The sequence below is a fragment of the Phocoena sinus genome, chromosome 4, assembly GCF_008692025.1.
Source record: "Phocoena sinus isolate mPhoSin1 chromosome 4, mPhoSin1.pri, whole genome shotgun sequence".
Taxonomy (NCBI): domain Eukaryota; kingdom Metazoa; phylum Chordata; class Mammalia; order Artiodactyla; family Phocoenidae; genus Phocoena; species Phocoena sinus.
The window spans coordinates 61,387,735-61,413,413 of NC_045766.1; the positions used below are offsets into that span (position 1 = coordinate 61,387,735).

The window sequence follows — 25,679 nt, forward strand, 5'->3', positions numbered from 1 at the left end:
ACATCTCCATATTCTGCCTGCACTGTGAATCCTGCTTCCTCACTCTGAACTCCCCACCCCCCATCCCTACCCCAGGATAATACTTATAAGTGTTACATACTAACATAATGGAATTATATGGAATATAATGTTTGATCGCTTTTTGTGATCATTTTAACATTTATGACAGGATAAGGTTCGGCTTTTGGTTTCCCTTCACTTTGTTTGCAGTTTATAAAAGGTTTTCTTATATAATTAGTAGTGTAAAATGTCAAGTTACTCATACAGTCATTTTTAAGTAATCATTATTATACTACATAAATCAACACAACATAGAGATGCAATTTTCTTACAAGAAGTAAAAATCTTCTCTCATTTTAAAAGAAACTGTACTTTTTAGATCAGTTTTAGGTTCACAGCAAAACTGAGGGGAAGGTACACAGATTTCCCACATTCCCCTGCCCCCCACTTGCATAGCCTCCCCTATTGTCAGTATCCCCCGCTAGAGTGGGAGCTTACAACTGATGAACCTATACTGATACATCATTACCACCCAAAGTCCACAGTTTACATTAGGTGTTGTACATTCTGTACAATGTATAATGACATGTATTCATCAGTATAGTATCATACAGAGTAGTTTCATCGCCCTAAGAGGGCTCTTAAACTTCTAAAACTTAAAAAAGTCTTCTTCTTTCCTTCCCTTCCCTCCCTGAACAATTCAGTCCTGAAGCCATTAGATGGGGTAGAGCAAGGTACTTGTCCACAATAAGGTGGAATCCCCCTCAGAGACCCAGAGCAGGATGTCAGGACCTGATCAGGGTGAGGAGGGCATCTGTGTAGGAAGGTTGCCCAGCGTGAGGTGTCAGAGCCCAAGTGAAGTGAGGACATCCATGCATGGGAATGGCCTGCTGCAGGTACCAGAGACCCAACAGAGTGACGATGGTGTACCTGCAACAATGGGGATGGGAGTGCAGCCTGGTGTGGAGACTCAGAGCCCAAGCAGGGGGAGGGGGGCATTCCTGAGGAAGGGATGACCAGGACAGGGTGTCGGGCAAGGTTGGGGTGAGGAGAGCACTCACTGACGTGGAAGGGGGCAGCAACCCAACACAGTGTGTTGGAGACAAAGTAGAGTGAGAAGGGTATCTGAATGTGTAAGAGGGCAGTGGCAATGGGGGACTGATCATGTGAATAAATATATTCGGGTAAATGGGAGCCAGGTTTCTTTCTCACAGCTGGAGAAGGAAATTACAAATATAGGAAGGGAGGGACTTCCCTGGTGGTCCAGTGGTAAAGAATCCACCTTACAATGCAGGGGACGCGGGTTCGATCCCTAGTCAGGGAAGTAAGATTCCACATGCCACAGGGCAACTAAGCCCACGTGCCACAACTACTGAGCTCGAGCACCTCATAGAGCCCCTGTGTTGCAAAGTACAGAGCGTACGCACTCTGGAGCTCGCACGCCACAACTAGAGAAGAGAAAACCCATACACCACAACTAGTGAGAAGCCCGCATGCCACAACCAAGAGCCCGTGCGATGAAAGATCCCACGTGCCTCAGTAAGATTCTGCGTGCAGCAACTAAGAGCCGAAGCAGCCTAAATAAATAAATAAATCCTTTAAAAAAATATAGGAAGGGAGAAAACAAATGAACATTGAGATGCTGGATTAAAACTGGAGATATTAGTGTGAACTCATGGTTTTCAAAACAAAGAGATGGACAACAGAAATAAGTACAGAATTAAGTGTGTGTGTAGCTCTGTCCCAGCTCTGGCTATTTATTTTTATGATTATTTATTTATATATTTTTATTTATTTTGGGCTGCATGGGGTCTTAGTTACGGCACGTGGGATCTTCACTGAGGCACGCAGGATCTTTCATTGCAATGTGCAGGCTTCTGTCTAGCTGTGGCACACTGGCTTCAGGGCGCATGGGCACTATAGTTGTGGCACGTGGGTTCCAGAGCGCGTGGACTCTGTGGTTTGCAGCACGTGGGCTCTAGTTGAGACGTGCGAGCTCAGTAGCTGTGGTGCGTGGGCTTGGTTGTCCTGTGGCATGTCGGATCTTAGTTCCCTGACCAGGGATCGAATCTGTGTCCCCTGCATTGCAAGGCGGATTCTTTACCACTGGATCACCAGAGAAGTCCCTATTTTTTTAAAACTAAGAATAGTTTGTCTTTATTTTTTATTTTCTTTCTTTCTTTATTTTTTGGCCATGCCACGCAGCATGCTGGATCTTAGTTCCCTGACCAGGGATTGAGCCCATGTCCCCTGCATTGGGAGCACGGAGTCTTAACCACTGGACAGCCAGGGAAGTCCCTCTGGCTACTGATAGGGCCTTAGGGAAGTGACACTTCTACCCCAATGTCAATAAGCACACCCAGGGCCCAAATCCTAGCATCTAAATATCATTCTTCACTATAAGGTACAAGGGCTCCCTAGTGAAATAGCTGATTCTAGGACTGCAGGAGAAAAGATGCAAGATGAGCCTGGAAATCTTGTACTTGAAAGCAAAGAAGTACTGAAAGAATGATTGGGACATGAGGAAAAGACACAAAAGTCAGCTTGAAGTGCTCCCACTGGATGAATTAGGGAGAGTTTGAGCTCAATATAAATAATGATAGGTAAAGACTGTAACCCCTGAATAAAATAGAAAACCATGAATCCATACTGGTATACATGAATAAATTAAAAGTTGGATGAGGAATGAGATACATATTTTCAAAATGTTTCCACTCAAAACATTTATTCATTATAAAGGGAAAAGCAGTGATTTTACAGTAGAGAAGCCTAAGAGACACCACTTTTAATCAAGTAATCACAGGAAACATCATCAGTAATATAAAATCAAAATCTTGTGCCACCCAATAGGATGCAATCAGAAGAACACAGCGTCAGAAATCTGTTGCATTTCTATACACTAACAACAAAATATCAGAAAGAGAAATTAAGGAAACAATCCCATTTACGATCACATCAAAAAGAATAAAATATCTAGGAATAAACCTACCTAAGGAGGCAAAAAACCTGTACTCTGAAAACTACAAGATGCTGATGAAAGAAATTGAGGAGGACACAAACAGATGGAAAGATACATTGTGTCCTTGGATTGGAAGAATCAATATTGTTAAAATTACCATACTACCCAAGGCAATCCACAGATTAAATGCGATCCCTACCAAACTACCAAAGGCATTTTTCACAGAACTAGAACAAAAAAATTTTTTTAATTTGTATGGAAACACAAAAGACCCCAAACAGCAAAAACAATTTTGAGAAAGAAGAACAGAGCTGGAGGAATCATGCTCCCTGATTTCAGACTATACTACAAAGCTACAGTAATCAAAATAGTATGATACTGGCACAAAAAAACCAGACATGAGATCAATGGAACAGGATAGAAAACCCAGATATAAACCCACCCACCTAATGATCAATTAATCTACAACAAAGGAGGCAAGAATATACAATAGGGAAAAGACAGTCTCTTCAATAAGTGGTGCTGGGAAAACTGGACAGCTACCTGCAAAAGAATGAAATTAGAACATTCCCTAACAACATATACAAAAATAAACTCAAAATGGATTAAAGATTTAAATGTAAGACCAAATACTATAAAATTCCTAGAGGGAATTCCTAACACAGAACACTCTTTGACATAAATCACAGCAATATATTTTTGGTTCTGTCTCCTAGAGTATTGGAAATAAAAACAAAAATTAACAAGTGAGACAAACTTAAAAGCTTTTTCACAATAAAGGAAACCACAAACAAAACAAAAACAACGTGTGATCCTACAGACTGGGAGAAAATATTTGCAAACAATGCTACCAACAAGGGATTAATTTCCAAAATATGCAAACAGCTCATACAGCTTACTATTAAAAAAAAGAAAAGCAAAAAACCAAACAACCTAATTTGAAAAATGGGCAAAAAAAAAAAAAATGGGCAGAAAACCTAAGTAGACATTTCTCCAAAGAAGGCATACAAATGGCCAACAGGCACATGAAAAGATGCTCAATGTCACTAATTATTAGAGAAATGCAAACCAAAACTACAACGAGGTATCACCTCACACCAGTCAGAATGGCCATCATTAAAATGTCTACAAATAATAAATGCTGGAAAGGGTGTGGAGAAAAAGGAACTCTCCTACACTCTTGGTGGGAATATAAATTGGTGCAACCACTACAGAAAACAATCTGGAGGTTCCTTAAAAAACGAAAAATAGAGTTGCCATATGATCCTGCAATCCCACTCCTGGGCATATATCTGGAGGAAACTCTAATTCAAAAAGATACATGCACCTCAATGTTCATAGCAGCACTATTTACAATAGCCAAGACATGGAAGCAACCTAAATGTCCATCAAGAGATGAATGGATAAAGAAAGTGTGGTATATATATACAATGGAATATCACTCTGCCATAAAAAACACTGAAATAATGCCATTTGCAGCAACATGGATGGACCTAGAGATTATCATATCAAGTGAAGTCCAACAAAGACAAATATATGATATCAATTACATGTGGAATCTTAAAAAATGATACAAATGAACTTATTTACAAAACAGAAATAGACTCACAGACATAAGAAACAAACTTATGGTTACTAAAGGGGGACCTACTGTACAGCACAGAGAACTATATTCAATATCTTGGATATAGTATTAGGTAATAACCTATAAAGGAAAAGAATCTGAAAAAGAATATGTATATATATATTCGGATTACTTTGCTGTACACTTGAAACTAACACAACATTGTAAATTAACTATACTTCAATTAAAATGGTTTAAAATTTTTTTAATATTTATTTATTTTCCTTTTTTTCTTTTTTTTTTTTTTGGCTGCGTGGGGTCGTAGTTGCGGCACACAGGATCTTTGTTAAGCACGTGGGATCTTTCGTTGCCAGCACGCGGGCTTCTCTCTAGTTGTGGCGTGTGCAGGCTCCAGGGCATGTGGGCTCTGTAGTTTGCAGCACGTGGGCTCTCTCTTTGAGGCATGTGGGCTTAGTTGTCCCGCAGCATGTGGGATCTTAGTTCCCCAACCAGCGATCGAACCCGTGTCCCCTGCATTGGAAGGCGGATTCTTTACCATTGGACCACCAGGGAAGTCCCTAAAATTTTTTTAAAAAAGAACACAGCATAGTTTCTGTGATTTTCTCTCCAAAGATGTGTAACCTGAATCTAATCATAGGAAAGTATCAGATAAACGCAAATTAAAGGACATTCTGCAAAATAAATATCCTGTACTCTTTCAAAATATCAAGGTCATGAAAGTCAAGAAAAGACTGAGGAACTGTTCCAGAGTGAAGAAGAGACTCCAGAGAGATGACAAAATGCAACACGTGATCTGAGATGGATTTTTAAAATTATTATCATAAAGGACATTATTAGGACACTAGGCAAAACTGAAGCGGGGTTTGAGGGTTAGATGGTAGAGACGTATCAATGTTAATTCCCTGATTTTGACAGTTGTGCCATAGTTATTTAGGAGAATGTCCTTGTTTGTAGAAACTACACACTATATCAAGAGTGATGGGACATAAATTGGCTACTTACTTGTAAATGGTTCATGGTGGGAAGTTCTTTGTTCTGTACTTAAAATTTTCTGTATGCTTGAGATTGTTTCAAATTTTTAAAAAATATATTTTTAAAATATAAAAATAATATATGAATTGTAACAAGTTGAAAAATGCAGTGGTATATTCAAATAGTTAATATACTCCTCTCCCTCCTAATTCTAGTTCCCTCTTCCCTAAAGAAACTATTGCTACCAGTTTCATAGATATCTTTCCAAACTTTATACTCATATGAACACGTAAACCTATAAATTTATATGTAGGGAAACACCTTCTCTCACCATGGCAGCCATTAACTCTCTCCTTAGTATCTTTCATTAATCAGAAGTCCTTAATTTTTGTAACATTTTATTTTAGAATAACTTCAGACTTGGAGAAATATTGCAAAATATTACAAAGAATTCTGCTCTTTCCTTCAGCCAGATTCCTAAATGTTAACATTTTGCCACATTTGCTTTATCCTTCTCTGTGTTATGTGTATGTGTGTGTGTATATTTTTTCCTAAGCCATTTGAGAGTAAGTTGCAGACATAATGTTTATTTCTAAGTACCCAATATGCTGTTTTCTAAAACCAAGGACTTAACTTATGTAGCCACAGTATAATTATCAAAATTGGGAAATAAACCTTGATACAGTAATATTATCTAATCTATAGAGTTTATCCAAATTTTGCCAATTGTATCAGCAATTTCCTTTATATAAAAAGAAAACAATATGTTTGATTCAGGATCACACATTGCATTTAGCTGTCCTGTCTCTTTAGCCTTCTTTAATCTGGAGCAGTTCTTCAACCTTTCTTTATCTTCATGACCTTATCATTTTGGAAGGGTACAGGACATTCATTTTGAGAATGTCCCTCAATTTGGGTTAGTCTGGTGTTTCCTCATGATTAGATTCAGGCTGTGCATTTTGGGCAGGAATATCACAGAAGTGAGACTGTACCTTCTCAGTACGTCTTATCAGGAGGCATGTGATGTCAATTTGTCCCATTACTGGTGATGTTAACTTTGATTACTTGGTTAAGGTGGTGTCTGCCAGGTTTCTATGCTTTAAATTGCTATTTTTCCCTTTGTGATTAATAAGACTTGTGGAGAAGAAATACTTAATTTTTATAATATCAAAGTCATCAGTGTTTTGCAAGTGATTTGTTCTTTTAAAATGTTTAAGTCCTTCCCCATCACCCTTAGGTAACAGAGATTTTTTGCAACATTGTTTTCTCTATTCATTGAATAGTTTTGTTTTTCTTATTTAGGTTGAATCCTGTAGAATTCACTGTGTATGTGTTGTTGTATAAGAATATGTTTTTTCACCTTTCTCTACATAATGAAGCAGTTTTTCTAACACTATCTACCAAACAAGCTACCCTTTTCTCAGTGATGGTGGTGCCACATTTGTTGCATGTTATGTTCTCATTTATATCATATCATACATGAGTCAGGTTCTCTATTGACCTACTTGTTCTTTTTGTTTGTTGTTTTGTTTTGGCCATGCTGCAAGGCTTGCGGGATCTTAGTTCCCCAACGAGGGTTGGAACCCGTGCAGAGGTCCTAACCACTGGACCACCAGGGAGTTCCCAACTTGTTCTTGTAACACTACCATACTCTTTTTCTTTCTTTTTTTTTTTTGTACGCGGGCCTCTCACTGTTGTGGGCTCTCCCGTTGCGGAGCACAGGCTCCGGACGCGCAGGCTCAGCGGCCATGGCTCATGGGCCTAGCCGCTCCGTGGCATGTGGGATCTTCCCGGACTGGGGCACGAACCCGTGTCCCCTGCATCGGCAGGCGGACTCTCAACCACTGTGCCACCAGGGAAGCCCTACCATACTCTTTTGATTACTGTAGTCTTGTAGCATGTCTTGATATCTGATAAGGTAAGCCCCACTCTTCCTTCTTTTTATATATTTTGCTAATTTTGAAACTTTGAATTTTGACTTTGCTAATTTTGAAACTGTCTCTGTATATATAGTGGAGTAAGTTTATTACACTTTAGAAAATCTTCATGGATTTTAATTGGGATTGCACTGAATGTACAGATTAACTGTGAAAAATTAACATTGTTAGCCATTCCATCTACGACATTGTTAACATTGTTAGCCATTCCATCTACGACAATGGAGTATCTTTCTAGTTATTTTGATCGTTTTCTGTGTCCTCTGAGCTTTAAAGTTTTCCTCATAGAGGTCTCATGTGATCTTGATTAAGTAGATTCTTAGATACTTTATAGTTTTCGTCATCATTGTGAAAGCATCTTTTTAATTGCATTTTCTACTTGGTTACAGCTGGTGTAGAGATAGGCTATTGATTTTTGAAGGTTGATCTTATATCTGGCTACCTTGCTGAATTCTCTCACTAGTTTCAATGGTAAATTTTATGTATGCGTATTTTACCACAATAAAAATGGTGATGTAAATTATACCTCAATAAAACTGACATAAAATATTAACTGGGACATTAATGGAGGCTAAAACTTGTAGGTAAGATTTTGATGAAGATTAGGATAGTTACATAGAATCAAACAAGCTCTACAAAAGTACTTACTTATTTAATTACAAAAAGAAAAATAGTAGCATTACAATGAACAAATCTGGCAACATTATCTGTGATAGTTCAGGCAAAATCTGAAGGCAGTCTGTTAGAGAATCCCCTCTTGCTGGAGAGACCAGTCTTTTTACTCTGTTCAGGCCTTCAACTGATTGGGTGAGGCCCACCCACATTATAGAGAGCAGTCTGCTTACTAACAGTTAACTAACTTAAATGTTAATCTCATCCAAACCCACCCTTCAAGATGACACATGATATGAACTATCAACTAAATGCAATGTGTGATACTGGATTGGATGGGGGAGGGGAGTATTTATGAAGAACATTTTTGCAACAGAGAAATTGGAATACTGACTGTGGTTTAGATAATGGGATTGTTTCAATGTTAAGTTTCCAGAATTTGACAACTATTCTGTGTTTATGTAAGAGTGTGTCCTTGTTCTTTTTTGTTTGTTTTTTTAAAAAAATATTTATTTATTTATTTGGTTGCACCAGGTCTTAGTTGGTGCTGGCGGGCTCCTGAGTTGCAGCACGTGGGCTCCTTAGTTGTGGCATGTGAACTCTGAGTTGCGGCATGCATGTGGGATCTAGTTCCCTGACTAGGGATCAAACCCAGGCCCCCTGCACTGGGAGCATGGAGTCTTATCCACTGTGCCACCAGGGAAGTCCCATGTCCCTGTTCTTAAGAAACATACATTGAAGTATTTACAGGTAAAGAGGCACGATGTGAACAATCTATGGTTCAGAACAACAAATTAGTTTTAAAAAATGCTAATCTTCCAATTTTTGTACACATTTTGAAATTATTTCTGATTCAGAAGTTTACAAATTAATTGTATGTTAATGTATGTTTGATGTCTTTCATGAGGGGAAGGATCTGCCACTGTCTTGTTTCCTGCTGTGGCTTCCACCCAGCACATACAACAAGAAATATTTATTGACCGAATACTAATGAACTAAGCCATCTTCCAATTTGGGCTTCACATGGGGCTGGGAATTTTGGATACTGAGCTTGAGACAGGCAGGAGGTAAAACTCTTTCTCTAGGCCTAATTCTCCTGGAGCTCAAATATGAGCGTGTAGATGCTTCTGAGGCTTGGGGAAACACAACCACTGGTCCCGAAGGCAGGGAGGCAGCCCACAAGCAGAAGACAACTGAGTTGTGTTTTGCAACAAGTGACACAGCTGAATGTCATTTTCTGAGGCCCTTTCCCTTTAGATTTACCCTGTCCCCACTCCTATACCACCACCCTTGATAAAGATTGTTGACATTTTTGGCCCTGACCTGGATAGTGTTCTCCTGACCTGTGGGGGACAAGTTCAATCCTCCGTCCTGGGCCAGATCAGAGGAGAAGCAACCTACAGGCTAGGTTGGTGGTGGCCAAGGTGAGAGGTGTCCTGGACAGGGACCTCAGTGGCCCAGCGGCCTGCTCCACACAGAGATTAGAAAATAGGGTCTATTCCACTAACAGAGCCAGTGAGTTTTCTCACATCATCCCTGTAACTGAGTCAGCCAACATTTATTGGGCACCTACTGTGTGCCAGGGCCTGTGATAGAAAGAGAGTCACTCCCAGGGGCTCTCACTGGCTCAAGAGGTAAATGTGGGCTCTAGACTCAACCACCTGTCCTGTCCCATTCCCTGCCTGGGCCCCACCAGCTCCCACCTTTGCCCGCTGGCTTGGCACTAGGTCTCCCATTCTACACCTGTTTCTCCACCTGTCCCTTTCTTTTGAGGTCAGCCAAGACTGATGGGAATTTTCAAAAGGAGGTATATTAAGAGATTTAGGAAATTTAATTGGATATTAGCTAAACTTACTGTGGTAATCATTTCACAATATATACGTATATCAAATCATTATATTGTACACCTAAAACTAATATATTGGTATACGTCAATTATATCTCTATTTATTTATTTATTTATAATTTTTTTTTTTTTTATGGCCGTGCTGTGCAGCTGGCAGGATCTAAGCTCCCCAACAAGGGATCGAACCTGTGCCCCCTGCAGTGGAAGCGTGGAATCTTAACCACTGGACCACCAGGAAAGCCCCTCAATTTTTAAAAAGATTCAGAAAAAAAAAAGAGATTTAGGGAAAATCAAAGAGAAATAAACCAGGAAATAAACATTAGGGAACTTTTATTGTCTATGGTAGTAGTTTAAAAACAAAGGTTCAAGTGTTCTGAGGGTAGGTCATCTGAGTTCAGCATCCTGGCTCTACCACTTTACTAGCTTATCATGAGCAACTTACCTTGTCTGGGCTTTGATTTCCTCACCTGTAAGATAATAATAGTGCTTCTCTTGGGCTATTTTAATCATTAAAGGAGGTGATGCATGCTTAGTGCAGTGCCTGGCCAATAGTAAGTGCCTGGCAAATATTAACTAAGAGAAAAAAACAAATGCACACCTACTTAGCCTTTCCTGAGTCCCTCTAGCTCTTCATTTTTTGACGAGCTGATCCCTCTGCTTGAAACATCTTCCTCTTTACTGCTTAACTCCCATTTAGGACTCCACTTAAACGGCACCACCCTTCAACCACCAGGTTAGGTACCCCTCCTAAAAGGTCTCAGTTAAAAGCTTTTATAATATCCATGATATCCCTGTAATGCAGCCGTCATCCTAGCCTACTGTAACTGTGTGTTTGCCTTCTTCATCAGAGTATGAGCCTTTCAGGACAGAGGCTATGCCTTTGTAGCTCTATATTCCTCATGCCCTCCCCTATGCCTGGCACACAGCAGAGCACTCAGCCTCCAGGCCATTCCTTAGCCCTGCCTAGGATCGCCTCTACCTCCTGAAATCTGGTTCTGGGACCCTCTGGGTCTGTGCTGCCCCTTACAGCCCTCAGCTGCCTGCCATGCTGCAGCCCCACCACCAAAGTGCCTCCCAGCTGGGCCTCAGAGCCCCTCCACAGAACCCCCCTCCTCCCCAGAGCCAGGCAGCCTGCACTGCCCTGCCCCATCCTGCAGAATGCTTTACACCTCCGGCCAAGCTGCTGACCTATCTTAGACAGCCTTCCCAGCAGGATCTCAGGGCTGGTCCAGCTTCCCAGGAAAGCTTGGCTTCTACCAATGTGTTGTCTAGTCTCTAACCAAGAAACCATCTTCCTGGGACACTGTTTTACATCCAAGCCCTCCTCAGGACCCAAGACAAGGACCTCTTTTTCCATTTCCGTGTGTTTGAGGCCCTTTAATGACTGCTCCTTGCAGCTTCGTATTTGTACAGGCAGCTCTTGGCTCATTTGCATAAGGGGCAGAGCACAAAACACCCATGGGGAGGTGGTCGCTGCCTGGACTTTCGTGGGCCAGGGCTGGTCCTGTCCGGAGACCTGGAGCACCTGGAGGGCCCATCCACCCACCCACCATCTACTCTTTCTCCCCAAGCCTGTTAGAGGAATGTTCACTCTGAACGAGGCTGGGGGAGGGCTCAGCAGAGAAGGGAGGAGAGGGGGTCAATGGAACCAGGGCTCAGATAGTGTGAAAAGAACAGGGCTGGGGACTTCCCTGGTGGCGCAGTGGTTAAGAATCTGCCTGCCAATGCAGGGAACACGGGGTTTGATCCCTGCTCCAGGAAGATCCCACATGCCGCAGAGCAACTAAGCCCGTGAGCCACAACTACTGAAGCCCGTGAGCCTAGAGCCTGAACTCCACAACAAGAAGAGCCATCGCAATGCGAAGCTGGTGCGCCATAACGGAGTAGACCCTGGTCGCCACAACTAGAGAAAGCCCACATGCAGCAATGAAGACCCAACACAGCCAAAAAAATTAAAAAAAATTTTTTTAATTAGGAAAAAAAAAAGAACAGGCTAGGACTTAGCTGGAGCCCCCCGTGAGCTGGATCATTGTGATGGTAGCTATGCCTCCTGTATCATCCCTGTGCATTTCCACCCATGAAGTTCCCTGGGAAAAGGCCAAGCTATCTCCACCACGCTAAGTGGTTCAAGCAAGGGAAAGGGCTGGAGTGGAGGGTTCAGGTGCTCAAGGAGGCAGGGGATTCCCCCCTGGGACCAGCATGGAGCTAGTGACTGGAATCAGGATACAGTAAATGGGGAGGGGTGAGAACCCTGAGCCTGACGTGAAGCCCACTCCCTACTGGCTGCCCCCCACTCCCAGCTCTCCTCAAGCTCTCTTGGCAGAATCTGAGTGTGGCCTTTCCAAGAAAGCTTGCATGGGTGACCCCCAACACGGTCACTTTCCCAGGGCTCCCAGACTCTCCCTCAGGGATCCTGGGGAAGATTTTACAGACTTCCCTAATCTTTTGCAGCATAACACTGTCAAGTGCACGAAATTTCAGCCAGTAACAAAGGAACCTGATAACAGGCAGGGATGTTTTCTGCTACAGGTGCTTCAGTGATGGGGTGAGGGGGTCACTGCTACAATGGGGGCAGTCTGCAGCCGCCAGAAGGCTCTGCAGGCCGATAGGCCTGACTTCAAGGTGGTGGGCAACTGAAGGTACCCAGAAGTTATAGCTTGAGAGGGCAATCCTGCCTACCCTCCCCATCCCCAGAAAAAGTGGGGAGATGGCACAGCAGTGGTGGGAAGGTTGGCTGTTGGAGGGGGGAGAACTCCTTCAGTGATGGGGATTCCCTGCTTGGAGTGAGTGGTCACGGAAGTGATCACACTAGCTGAAGACACCCGCAGGGATGGGGGAGGGGGAGGTTTCTGCAGTGAAGTAGCGCTTTGCACAGGAAAGGGTCGGGCTTCTTGGGGGCTCGGGGTTCCTACGGTGATGGGGCCCTGGGGTTCGCTGCAGTGATGAGGGTCACTGCAGTGATGAAAAGCTGAGCCATTGTGGGGGTGAGGGGGCAGGGGTGGGGTAATATCGGGATACCTGGGGTTGCTGCAGTGCGGGGGTGGGGGGACTGAAAATTGAGCCCCTCTGCTGCACTTGCAGAGCCCCTCACTTCCTGAAGGACGGAAAGGGTGGGGCCTCGAAGGCCTCCGCCCCGCACTGGTGGGGGCTGCGCGGGGCGAGGACGCGGTTCCTGCACTGCGGCGCCTGGTCTGGCTGGAGCTGCCGGCGCTGGCGCGGAGGCGGTACCGCGCCCGAAGGCGGCGGGGAGCAGCAGCCCCGCCGCAGCGACAGGCGGGGCCAAGGCCAGCTGGAGGGGCCGCCTTCCGAGCGGGGGCGGGACCAGCACCCACCGGGCCGACGCCCCTGGGCGGACTCAGAGCGGTCGCGGCGGGCGCCCGGCAGGTGTCCGGACTGAATGTGGACCGGGTCGCAGAGGCGGCACCACCTATCCTGGTCCCGTCGTGGCGCCCAGAACTCCGCAGCGGACGCGACGGTGAGGCTGGGGCTGCCTGAGGGGAGGGGGACGATCCCCAGACCCAGCCCGCAGCATCCATAGACAGTTCGGCTGTGCGGGCGGCGGCGACTTCAGCCCCCCTTCCCAATCCCAGATCACTTCTGCCAGGATGGGGAGAGGTGCCCTGGACGGATGCCAACTAATCCCTCTACCCAACACCTCTCCGGGTCTTACCTCCGTAAGACCCCCTCCTTTCGCTTCCCATCTCGTTCTTCCCAACCCAATCCCCTCCACTCCGGCCTGCAGCCCGTCTCAGCGCCCCTGTCAGTTGAGGAGCCCGAGAGAGAGAGAGAGAGAGAGAGAGAGAGAGAGAGAGAGAGAGAGAGAGAGGGACTGCGGCCCTTCGGCTCCCCGTCCCACCCCGCCCCTTCTATCCCTTGCTGGGCTGGGGACACACAGAAGGATGCTGGCCCTTTAAACCCTTGCTCCCCACCCAGAGCATCTTCCATCTCTCCACCCGCGCCACTTCCAACAGCTGGCAGCCGCGGGGAGCCCCGGGGGGCCGGCAGGTACTGGGGTGGCGGTGAGGCCCGGGAGGGTGTGATGGAACAGCTGCGACACTACCTCCCCCCCCCCCCCCCGCCCCTAGAGGAGCCGGCGGCGGGACTGCTGGGCGCCCGTAGCTCCAGTTAAACATTAACCCTCCGCTCCCCGGGTCCCCGTGCTGCCTGGAGCTGCGCTCCGCCCCGGCTTCCCAGGTAACCGGCGAAGATGCCCATCCCGCCACCCCCGCTGCCTCCCTCCCCTCGCCACCTGTCCGCCGGGCCGGGCTCAGCCTCGCGCCCCCTGCAGGTCCGCGTCCCAGCGCCGGAGTTAGAGCCTCCCCGCCTGCTTTCAGGAGGGTGGGGCGGAACGCCCTGAACTCACGCCGCGCGCCCCTCATCGAGCACCCCCTCCACCAGAGGCACCATGCCCGGCCTGTACTGCCCCTCCAGCTGGACGCCGCTGCCGCTCACGGACTCCTGGGTTCGGGCCTGCGCCAATGGACCCTGCCTCAGCCTGCGGGCCCGGCTCACCTACCACAACCCACAGCCGCAGCCTGTGGACGGTGAGGCCCGGGCGGGGGCACAGGGTGGTGGCCAGCGCAAGCCTAGCAAGGTCCGACATCGCCTGTGCCCCCCTCCCGCCCCAGGCGTGTTTGTGTACCCGCTGGCCGAGGCCGAAGTGGTTTCGGGCTTCGAGGCGGAGGCCGCCGGACGGCGCGTCTCCTTCCAGCTGCAGAGCCGGCGCCGCTCGCAGGACGCCTGCTGCCGCGCGGTGGGCCCCGCACTGGGGGCCTCAACACCCCGCCGCTGTGCGCAGGGTGAGTCCAGGGCGCTTCCCGCCCCATCTCCCTGAAAGCAGCCGCACTTTAGTTCCTGCACCCGCTCTGCATCCCGCCCCTCTCTGTCCCCCCTCCAGCCACTGTTTTTTTCATTCATTGATTCATCCCTTTATTCCACAGTCGAGGACTGGGCCCCTGACGTGGGCCAGGTGCTGGGGGAATGTGAACCAGGCCTGACCCGAGGTTTGCAGCCAGGTAGATAGACAAGGCAGGCAGTCCACACGTCTCTCTCTCCCCCTGGAGCTTTAGCTCCTGAGCCTGGGACGGGGTTTTGGTCATCTCGGAGTCCCAGAATCCCAGCATCTGGCACAAAATGTAGCACAAAGAGGATCAGTGAGTGCTGGGTGAGGGGATGGACGCCCACCCCTCTGCTAGGTTTTCTGGCTTGCACTTCATTCCTTTATTTATCTGTACATTCACTTGATTCCTGCACATGGGATTTACCATCTGGGTGAGAAGAGGAACAGAATTCAGTGGTGTTGAGAGTTGGCACAAGCCCAGCAGGTAGAGGCCAGAGTGAGCTCTAGGCTGAGGCCTCAGGAAAATTCCAGAAGGAAGTGGAGCCAGCATTTGACTGAAAGGAAGGGTTGGATGTAGTGATATGGAGAGGAGAGGAAAGGCACCCCAGGCAGGGGCAATCGTGTAAGCAAAGGTTTCGAAGTAAGTTATACTGGGTGATGGTAATAAAATACCTCATGTTTATAGTGATTCACAGTTGACAAAGCCCAGTCACTGATGTCACCTCATATGAATCCAGAGAGGTATGTAATGCAAGTGTTGTTCTCCTTCCCCCTTTTATAGGTGACAAAAGTAACAGCAGCAGTCTCTTAAACATTGGATGCTTCATGTATATCATCTCATTCATTCCTCACCGCAGTCCTTGACATATAATTATGACCCCCATTTTATAAATGAGGAAACCAAGGCTCCTCTAAACAAGAGAGTTACCAAAGGATAGAATTAGAAATCACAGAGTGGAGACTCAAAACCTGACACTGTGCTCTCTTCACTGTATCAGACTGTCCCAAGCCTCAGCTGCCTGGGATGGAAGCCCCTTTCTTCCTTCTTACCTTCCTTTTTTTCCTTCCAATTTTTTCTTCCCTTCATTTATTCAGCAAGTATTTTTCAAAAGAATGGGTAAATGATTATTGTGGAGAAATGAGGTGAAGTAGGGCTGTAAAGGTAGTCTGGGGCCAGACCATGTAGGGCCTTGACCATCACTGTATACACCTGGCCATTTTCCCTTTAGCAGCAGTGGTGATGCCCATGGCTCCACCCGTGCCCAAACAAACCGAGATCTAAGTAAAATGATGTGCTTGGTATGTAAGTGTCCTCTAGCTAGCTTCCAAATAGATTACAGTTCCTGAATTCCTCTTGGGTAGAAAATTCTGGAGCCACACCTAGTGGGCAGTGGGGAGTCCGTGACTGTTCATGAGTGGGGAATTTGTGAGCAGGTGGGTACCAGGCTATGGGAGATGTCAGCGAGGGTTCTTTAGGAAGATGAGGCCCAAGGGTTGAACACGCTGGAGCAGGTAAAGAAAGAGAGGTGGAGGGTATGAGTCCCCCAGGACCTTAGGGGTGGTGTGGACATGCCCCCTTCTCCTCAGCCCTCTATTAGCAGTGATGTCACTGCTGCCTTTCCTAATGACAGCCAGCTCCTTCTACCATCAACCTCCCTCTCCTTCAACCATCGTTCATCTCATGCCTCCATCCTGCATCACCAGTGCATTAGCCCAGCATCCCTCCAACCTCACAAAATCCTCCTTGCCCAAGCTCCCCTGATTCAGTGCCTGCTCCCACCCCCAGATTCTCCCATCTCGTCTGCTTCCAGCCCCCTCTGACCCCTTTCCTCACTCATCATAGGTCATCTTGTCTTGGATCTGGCCCAGGCCCGGTCCACACTGGTGCTGCCCACAGGCCTCATCGCCGCAGCCGGCACCATGACAGTGACCCTGCGCAGCAGCCGGGAGCTGCCCTCCAGGCCTGACGGGGTGCTGTGCGTGGCCCTGCCCTCCGTGCTCACCCCTCTGGCCCCGCCAGGCCCGCTGGGGCCCCCCAGGCCTCCGGGGCTCTGTGACGACAGGTTGGGCCTATGGTGATTCTCTTCGTCCCTCCCTCGGCTTCTCTGGGTCTAGTGCGGGTGAGGGGGCTTTGGCAGGGTGCCCCGGGGGATGGGCAGGGTGGGGAAGGGCTGAGGCCAGTCAGCCAGAGGGGCTAGGGGCCCTGGTAGTGACCCTCCTTGTGTTCCTTTCCAGCCCCACCAGCTGCTTCGGAATGGGCAGCCCTGAGGGGGATGGGCTGGCCTGGGAGGAGCCAGCTGCCCCTCTGGACGTGTTCTCAGGCCCTGCCCGTTGCCCGGCCCCATACACCTTCTCCTTCGAGATGCTGGTGACTGGGCCATGCCTGCTCGCAGGTGGGTGCCCCTCCCAGCATAGGTGACTGGGAAATAACTGAAGGCTCAGGGATGGGAGGAACACAGGACAAAAAGAAGACAGGGACCTAAGCCTTAGGAACCTCTAGTCTCACAGTGGGATCACCCCCTGGCCACTTCCACACAACAAACACACCCCTAGGTTTGTCGGTGTCATTTATTTATATCCCACTCCACTCGCCAATGAGAAGAGGGATGCTTACAATGAGACCAGTCCAAGTGATGAATTTGAGTTTTCTTGTGCACGAGGTGGACCAGGACATTAAATCAGCAGTTGGTTGATATAGAACTGTTTGGCCAGGCAGGATGCACCTGGGAATTCTGCTCCCAGTCCATGAAAGCAGGTAAATCCCCGCTTGCCCACTCCATAGCTTGGACTCTGAGAGCTGAGCTCAATCAGCCATGATCCCGGCCCCCAGCACTCTTGCCTAGGAAGGTGATAGTTGTGCTCTTAGTACTGGCTTGGGGTGGGGCAATTATCACCTCTCCCTGCCTCTACATCCCTCAGGCCTGGAGAGCCCCTCTCATGCTCTGCGGGCAGATGCTCCCCCTCATGCCAGCTCTGCAGCCACCATCTGTGTCACACTGGCAGAGGGCCACCACTGCGACCGGGCCTTGGAGATCCTGCTGCACCCCAGTGGTGAGAGACTGGGACACACAGTAGGCCAGCTCTGACCTGCTTCAGGACCACCTCATTTGTGAGGGTGGGCCTGGTGGTACAGGGAGGCCGGACCGGCAAAGTTCTCCCAGGACAGTGGGCCTGAGCAGTTGGGGTCTAGAGACAGGGACTTCCCTGACAGAGCTGTGTCCCCTTCTCCCCAGAGCCCCACCAGCCACACCTGATGCTGGAGGCCGGCAGCCTGAGCTCAGCAGAATATGAGGCCCAGGTGAGGGCCCGCCGGGATTTCCAGAGGCTGCAGCGAAGGGACAGTGAGGGGGACCGGCAGGTATGGCTGCCTGGGGTCCTGGCCTGGCCCCTGGTCCCACTTCTGGCTGTGTTAGTGCAGGAGGAGAAGGCGAGCAGGCTTACGTTGGGATGGGCAGGGGGCTTCTGCTCTCAGCAGGAGCTCTCAGTAGCTGCCACTACCCTCCCAGAGGACTGATGAGTATTTTCACAGGAGGGCCCACTCAAGTGTCCCTGGAACGTGTCTCGGAGGATTGGGGGTAGGACTGACCTAGGCAGAGGACAGCCACTTGTCTCTGCCCTTGCTTTTATTCAGATGACTACAAAAGGGTGCCCCCTCTGGGTGGACTGGATTGAAAAAGTCTCCGGGGCTAGGTCCTGCTGCCAGCCTAGGTCGGAGCTGCACTCAGCCTGGCCCAGGATGACTTGCGGCTCCCGTGCTCAGGTGTGGTTCCTGCAGCGACGCTTCCACAAGGACATCCTGCTGAACCCCGTGCTGGTGCTCAGCTTCTGCCCGGACCTGAGCTCCAAGCCTGGACACCTGGGCACAGCTACTCGGGAGCTCCTCTTCCTGTTGGATGGCAGCAGCATGGCACACAAGGCCTGTGGGAGCACGGTGTGGGCAGGCCTGGGGTTAGGTGCAGCAGTGGGTCTGAGGTGGGCTGGGGGGCAGCCTCCCGAAGACACACACACACACACACACACACACACCTCTCTCTCCTTCTCATGCTCATACATACATGCATTTCTCCCAGATTCCAAGAGCCTCTTTCATATGTAAAGTTACATTCAGTCACACCAAATCTCAAACCCAAGGATTCACATACACCTCCAGGGTCACATACACAATCATCTCTCATACAGAGTCTCCCTCACATGCCAGGGTCTCACTCACAATCTCACACACACAGGGCCTCACCCAGATTACCCCTCATTTTACACACGGCCTGGAGAAAGCAAGCAATCTGGCATCCCTTGTTCTCTACCGGTGCCAGTGGGGCCTACCTCACCCTGCCCTCCCTGGCTCTCCCCAGGATGCCCTCGTTTTGGCTGTGAAGTCGCTCCCGCCCCAGACGCTCATCAACCTGGCCACGTTTGGCACATTGGTGCAGCCCCTCTTCCCAGAGAGCCGGCCTTGCAGTGACGTGAGTGTGGCCCGGAGCTTTGGTGGCCTAGCCAGAGGCGTCTCAGCCAGTGTGGCCCAGCCCATGTCCTTTTCCTCCAGGAAGCTGTGAAGCTGATCTGCGAGAGCATTGAGATGCTGCAGGCTGCGGGCGGCCCGCCGGACGTGAGGTCTGCGCTGGACTGGGCCCTTGGGCAGCCCCAGCACAGGGCCTACCCTCGGCAGCTGTTCCTGCTCACTGCTGCCTCGCCCATGGCTGCTGCGACCCACCAAACCCTGGAGCTCATGAGGTGGCACAGGGGGGCAGCCAGGTAGGATGGAGTGGGCAGAGGCAGGATCCTGAGATTGGCCTCCCAAAGAGGCTCCGGAAGGTCACGGCTGCTCCCCTTCTCTTGTCAGGTGCTTCTCCTTTGGGCTGGGGCCTGCCTGCCGCCAGCTGCTGCAGGGTCTGTCTGCCCTCAGCAGGGGCCAGGCCTACTTCCTGAGGCCTGGGGAAAGGCTGCAGCCCATGGTGAGCTTGAGCCTGGGCCCTGTTCCCTAGTCGTCTAAGTCCTCCTCCCAAGTTGCACTGAGTCTGAAACAGAACCTGGTCAGGTCGTGGGGTCTCCAGGCACCCTGCTGTGGGGTGCTGCAGGAGGCTGGAAGTGTGGGGGACATGGCCTCTGACTGCTCCCCAAATCTTGCTCTCAGTTTTGTCCGGGTACTAAGCCATATCTTTGAAAAGTCTTGCCTTATCCACGTGGCACAGTTCAGGCCAGGAGAAGCACCGAGCCCTGAGCACTGAACACTCAGTCCCCTTGCTTGTTCCTACCTCCATTCCTTCCCCCAACCCCAGCCGGACCCTGCTCCCCTCAGCCAGGGGCTGGGTAGATGGCATCAGCAGAAGGGCAGCCTTCCCACTCTGTTGGCTGTGTGGCACCTCTTTCTCTCCCATGGCCTCCCTCTGGTCACTCCTCACAGCTGGTGCAAGCCCTGCGGAAAGCACTGGAGCCCGCGTTGAGCGACATCTCTGTGGACTGGTTTGTGCCCGATGCGGTGGAGGCACTGCTGACGCCCCGGGAGATCCCAGCGCTCTATCCTGGGGACCAGCTGCTCGGTTACTGCTCACTCTTCAGGGTGGATGGCTTCCGGTCCCGCCCCCTAGGGGTAAGCCTGGGCTGGGGTGTGGGAGGTGGGCCTGGGATGGCTGAAGCCCCTGCATCTCTTCAAAACCCATTTCCTATTCCCTGTGCCTCTCTCTGCCAAACGCTCCTACTGCTACCCACTAGACCTCCTTAGAGACGATACTGGGTCCCTCAAGGTGACTGCAGCCTGCCTCCCTCAGGACAGGCTGTCCTGTAAAGTGCTACCCTTGGTCACTAAAGCACCCAGTTACAGGGAACAGCGCCAGCATTAGTTTCAAGGTTTTTGTTGAAACTTGCTCATTACTTCACACAGTGCCTGCAAAAAGCACCATCTGGGTTATTTCCTGTAACATTCAGGGACAGACAGAGATTGTCTAAATGAAATCTCAAATCCCAACTCTGCCATGTACTAACTATTTGATTTTGGACAAGTCACTTAACCTCTCTGAGCCCATTTCCTTGTACTGATTTTTTTCATAAGGTTGTAATTAGAAGTCATAACATGTGTGCTCTTGATAGGATACTTGACACATAGGAGGAGTTGGATAAATGATTGTTATTTTTATTATGAAAAGCTTTATCTCTCTAGAACCAAGCATGCTTCCTACTTTTTGATCAGGAGAGCTGTATAATGGACTGTTTGTCTTTTTCCCTGGCTGCCAGGAAGCTCAGGGCCAAACCTGAAGCTCAGCCACAGCATCTCTAGTAACCCGATGGTCAGCATGTATGCTTCCTCTTTCCTTAGTACTGGGCTTTCACTTCTGGTTTATTATCTTTATCGCCTCTTGCAGTGAGTCATCTTAAATCCTGTTTGGAAAGAGGTAGTGTATAACTATAATCAGTTGTTGTTTTTTTTCCCCCAATGTCTATCCCTCTCCAGGGCCAAGAGCCTGGCTGGCAGAGCTTGGGCAGCTCCGTGTTCCCATCCCCAGAGGAAGCACCATCTGCCACCAGCCCTGGCACTGAGCCCACTGGCACCTCAGAGCCACTGGGAACAGGCACTGTGTCAGCAGAGCTGTCCAGCCCGTGGGCTGCTGGGGACTCAGATCGGAGTGAGTGCCTGAGTGTATGTGTGTTGGAGGAGGAGTGGGCAGTGGGAGGGGCCAGGGCTGGGATCTATTCTCCTGCCTCCCAATAGGTACTGATGCTCTGACAGACCCAGTCACGGACCCTGGACCTAACCCCTCTTCTGACACAGCCATATGGCGCCGCATCTTCCAGTCCTCGTACATCCGGGAGCAGTATGTGCTTACCCACTGCTCTGCCAGCCCAGAGCCAGGCCCAGGCTCCATAGGCAGCAGCGAGTCCCCTGTCTCCCAGGGCCCTGGGTCCCCCGAAGGCAGTGCTCCCCTGGATCCCCCTTCTCAGCAGGGCTGCCGCAGCCTGGCCTGGGGAGAATCTGCTGGCTCCCACTCCTGCCCTCTGCCTCCACCCCCACTGGCTCCAGTCAAGGTGAGATTCAATCCACATCCATCTACCATGTATCCAGCAAATATCTATTGACCATTGGCTGTATGCCATAAATTGTGCAGTGGTTACTCTTAAGTCTACCTGAGGAAATAGATGGGTAATGATGGTATAATGTATAGTGATGATACCATGCAACATACATTGATGAGCACAGGGATGTGGCTTTATGGGGGTTCAGAGTCAAGGTGACTAACCCTGTCTGAGGGAGTCAGGAAAGCAAGAGGCACCTCTGGAAGAATAAGAAGTTAGCTAGGCAGAACGGGAGAAGACATGAATAAAAACAGACAAGCAATAACCTCAACTGAGACATAGGCATGGAGTGAGATGACGATGGGAAGCGGGTCAGGCGCCAGGAGTCTGGCCTCACCCCTAAGGGTGGTAAGCAGCCATCCAGGGTTCCAGACAAAGGGGCATGTGGCCAGCTGTGTATGTATGTCTGATGGCCAGGAGCTCTGCATTCCTTGACCACTGGACCCCCCCACCACCTTCACACATGCAGACTGGGGCCTTCAGTGCTGAGGTGCTGGGCCGTCGACGCAGAGCAGCTCTAACTGGCCGAAGCCTCTCATCACCCCCAGGCCGGGTGAACTCAGTCCCTGGCCATCTCCGGCCATCTCCCTCTCTGGGTGTAGCACCAGATGGGCCAGGCCCTGAGCCAGGGCAGCTGCTGGGACAGGGCCTGGATGACTCAGGTAAGGGTTATGGGGAGCCGGGTTCTGACACCAAGTAGACCTTGGGGAGGTGGAGCCCAGGGCACCCCACTGCCCCTGCTCCTACCATCGTCTCTCCCCAGGAAACCTGCTCTCCCCAGCCCCCATGGACTGGGACATGTTGATGGAACCATCCTTCTTGTTCACGGCTGTTCCCCCCAGTGGGGAGTTGGCCCCTCCAGCAATACCACTGCATCCCCAGCCTCCGCGCTGCCATGTGGTGATCCGGGCCCTGTGCGGGGAGCAGCCTATGAGCTGGGAGGTGGGCGTTGGGCTGGAGATGCTGTGGGGGCCTAGGGATGCTGGCTCACTGCCTCCGTCACCCCCTGAAAGCGGAAATGCTTGGGACCAAGCACTCCATCGACTGACAGCGGCTTCTGTGGTCCGGGACAACGAGCAGCTGGCTCTCCGAGGACGGGGCGAGACCAGGGCTGACCGGGGTGAGTTGCTGGTGGCCCCAGTCAGGGCTCAAGGAGCCTTTATGGGACAGAGAGTGGCAGAGGCATAGGTCTGTGGGGTCACTCGCTATACCTCACCTTGCTCACAAGTGATTTGAGGCGGCTCACCCACATTGTTAAGAAAAAAAAATTAGCAGGGCAATGGGGAAAAAAGGGATAATAAAAGGAAGCAGAGAATGAGATTATATCAAAGATGCACACCATGAGGTTTTGTGCCCTTGCAAGCATGGGACCCCAAACTGGCAAGCTTCCTAGCAGCCAACAGAGAGGGAATTTCATCTTGTAATGATTCACAGTGCCCATAACATAAAAACAAATCTGTCATTTAGGAAGATTATTAAAATTAAATAAAGTTAAAATGTCAGTTCTTCAGTTGCACTAGCCACACTTCAAATGCTTAATAGGCACATGGGACTAGTGGCTACTATACTGGATCATGCAGATGTAGAACATTTCCATCATTGCAGGAAGTTCTGTTGGGCAGTGCTGAAATGAGCAGATGGAAAAGGTACCACAGTCAATGCCTCCTCTGGGCTGTATCCAGAATGTTGAATTTGTAGGTGGCCGGGGGCCTAGTCCTGGTACAATGTGGTTGAGTGTTCAGCCTAACCACTTCTTGTCAAAGCTGAGGAATCTGAGCTGACCCCAAGAAGGAACTCCACTCTGTTCAAAAGTGGACAGAAGGCTGGGAATTCCCTGGTGGTCCAGTGGTTAGGACTCGGTGCTTTCACTGCTGGGGCCCAGGTCCAATCCTTGGTCGGGGAACTACTAAGATCCCGCAAGCCTGGAGGCACGGCCAAAAAAACCCAAAAATGTGTACAGAGGGAGAAGCTATGGGAGCACTGAGATTTTTTCTGTGAAGCCCTTTGTAGAGAGTGGGTGCTGGGAGCACACCCCCCCTCCCAGTCAACATGTGGCCCCTTGGTTTGTTTTTTGTTTTTTTAAATTTTATTTATTTATGGCTGTGTTGGGTCTTCGTTTCTGTGCGAGGGCTTTCCCTAGTTGCGGCAAGTGGGGGCCACTCTTCATCGCGGTGCGCGGGCCTTTCACTATCGCGGCCTCTCTTGCTGCAGAGCACAGGCTCCAGATGCGCAGGCTCAGTAATTGTGGCTCACGGACCTAGTTGCTCAGCGGCATGTGGGATCTCCCCGGACCAGGGCTCAAACCCATGTCCCCTGCATTGGCAGGCAGATTTTAAACCACTGCGCCACCAGGGAAGCCCGGCCCCTTGGTTTTGCAGGTCATGCCCGGAGGCCCTGGCTCCGAGCCCTTCAGACAAGCAAGGTCAGCTCTGCCCCTTCCTGCTTCACCTGCCCTGTAGCTGTGGATGCTACCACCAGAGAGGTCCTACCTTCAGCCCTGCAGGTGCACAGTTCAGGTAGGTAAGGTCCCTTCCAGGTGACCTCCCAGGTGCGGGTTCCCATCTCACTGGCCACCCTCTGAGACATACCCCACCCCTGTCTTCTGTGCCCCTGCAGAGCCAGCCGAACCCCCAGGCACCCCTCCTGCCTCTCAAGGTCATCTAGATGCAGCTCCTCTGCCCACAGCCGTCCACTCTAAAGGTAACACTCAAATTTGGGTAAATGGTAGGGACCAACCAGGCTTAGGGACCACCACTGAATGGCTCCAGTTCAGGACTTAAGGGAGGCTCTCTGGCAGGCGGCTGGGAGCCGGACCAAATTGGCAACTCCAGTTCTGCTTTGGGGGACCGCGCAGCCCCCATCAGAGGTCCTCATCGTCTGCCCCCCGAGCCTCCCTCTCGGCTCAGCCTGGGCCGTCAGAAGGCCAGAGGCCCAGACAGCAATAGACTCTGCAGCCCCAACACGGGCCAAGCCAGTGACAGCAACAGTGAAGGCAGCAACCATGACTACCTGCCCTTGGTGAGGACTCGGGAGGTGGAGGGTGGCGCTGCCAGGGCCAGGGCGCTGTCTCAGCTCGATTCTCCCCCCACCTCCTCTCTCCTCAGGTGCGCCTGCAGGAGGCACCTGGCTCCTTCCGCCTAGACGCGCCCTTCTGCGCAGCAGTGCGCATCCCGCGGGAGCGCCTGTGCCGCGCCTCGCCCTTCGCTGCGCATCGCACCAGCCTTAGCCCCACCTCGGCCTCCTCTCCCTGGGCACTTCTAGGCCATGGTGCTGGCCAGGGTGACAGTGCCACGGCCTCTTGCAGCCCATCCCCCAGCTCGGGCTCCGAGGGTCCAGGCCAGGTGGACAGTGGCCGGGGCTCAGACACCGAGGCCTCGGAGGGGGCGGAAGGGCCTGGTGGTGCCGACCTGCGGGGCCGGACTTGGGCCACTGCTGTGGCGCTTGCGTGGTTGGAGCACCGCTGTGCCGCGGCCTTCGGTGAGTGGGAACTGGCGGCAGCTAAGGCTGACTGTTGGCTGCGGGCCCAGCACCTGCCCGACGGCCTCGACCTGGCCAACCTCAAGGCCGCAGCCCGGGGTCTCTTCCTGCTGCTGCGCCACTGGGACCAGAACCTGCAGCTGCACCTGCTGTGCTACAGCCCAGCAAACATGTGAGGGTCACCGGTTGCTCTGGCTGGCACCCCCCAACAAACTCAAGTCACTGCCACCCAGAGCCGGCCTCTTGGTGCTGGGAAGGGGTGGGCTGGTGACAGTCCGCCCCTACTGCTGCTCATTCCCTTCACAAATCCTCTTGCCCCACAGAAAGTGCCTGCCTGTGCTCTCTCCTGCTCCTTCCGCCCCATGCCCCTTCCCCTCTGAGCTCTGTGC

The 25,679-nt window shown here is 50.4% G+C and overlaps 1 protein-coding gene across 3 annotated transcripts; it reads left to right on the forward strand.

Moving 5' to 3' along the window:
* The first annotated feature begins 13,289 nt into the window (after positions 1-13,289).
* On the forward strand, positions 13,290-25,604 carry VWA5B2 (von Willebrand factor A domain containing 5B2). Of its 3 annotated transcripts, none has more exons than XM_032630450.1 (21): positions 13,290-13,386; positions 13,997-14,105; positions 14,200-14,455; positions 14,540-14,710; positions 16,595-16,814; positions 16,987-17,144; positions 17,671-17,802; positions 17,985-18,109; positions 18,512-18,667; positions 19,101-19,211; positions 19,292-19,500; positions 19,589-19,700; positions 20,150-20,335; positions 21,194-21,365; positions 21,452-21,765; positions 22,283-22,475; positions 22,577-22,933; positions 24,192-24,329; positions 24,430-24,513; positions 24,587-24,831; positions 24,918-25,604. In XM_032630450.1, the coding sequence occupies exons 3-21, from the start codon at positions 14,317-14,319 to the stop codon at positions 25,464-25,466; spliced, it is 3,771 nt and encodes a 1,256-aa protein (XP_032486341.1). In that variant the 5' UTR covers positions 13,290-13,386; positions 13,997-14,105; positions 14,200-14,316; the 3' UTR covers positions 25,467-25,604. The 3 variants fall into 3 exon arrangements, with proteins under 3 accessions (XP_032486341.1, XP_032486339.1, XP_032486340.1); XM_032630448.1 differs by having other exon boundaries at positions 24,611-24,831; XM_032630449.1 differs by having other exon boundaries at positions 14,246-14,455; positions 24,611-24,831.
* Positions 25,605-25,679: the final 75 nt, after the last annotated feature.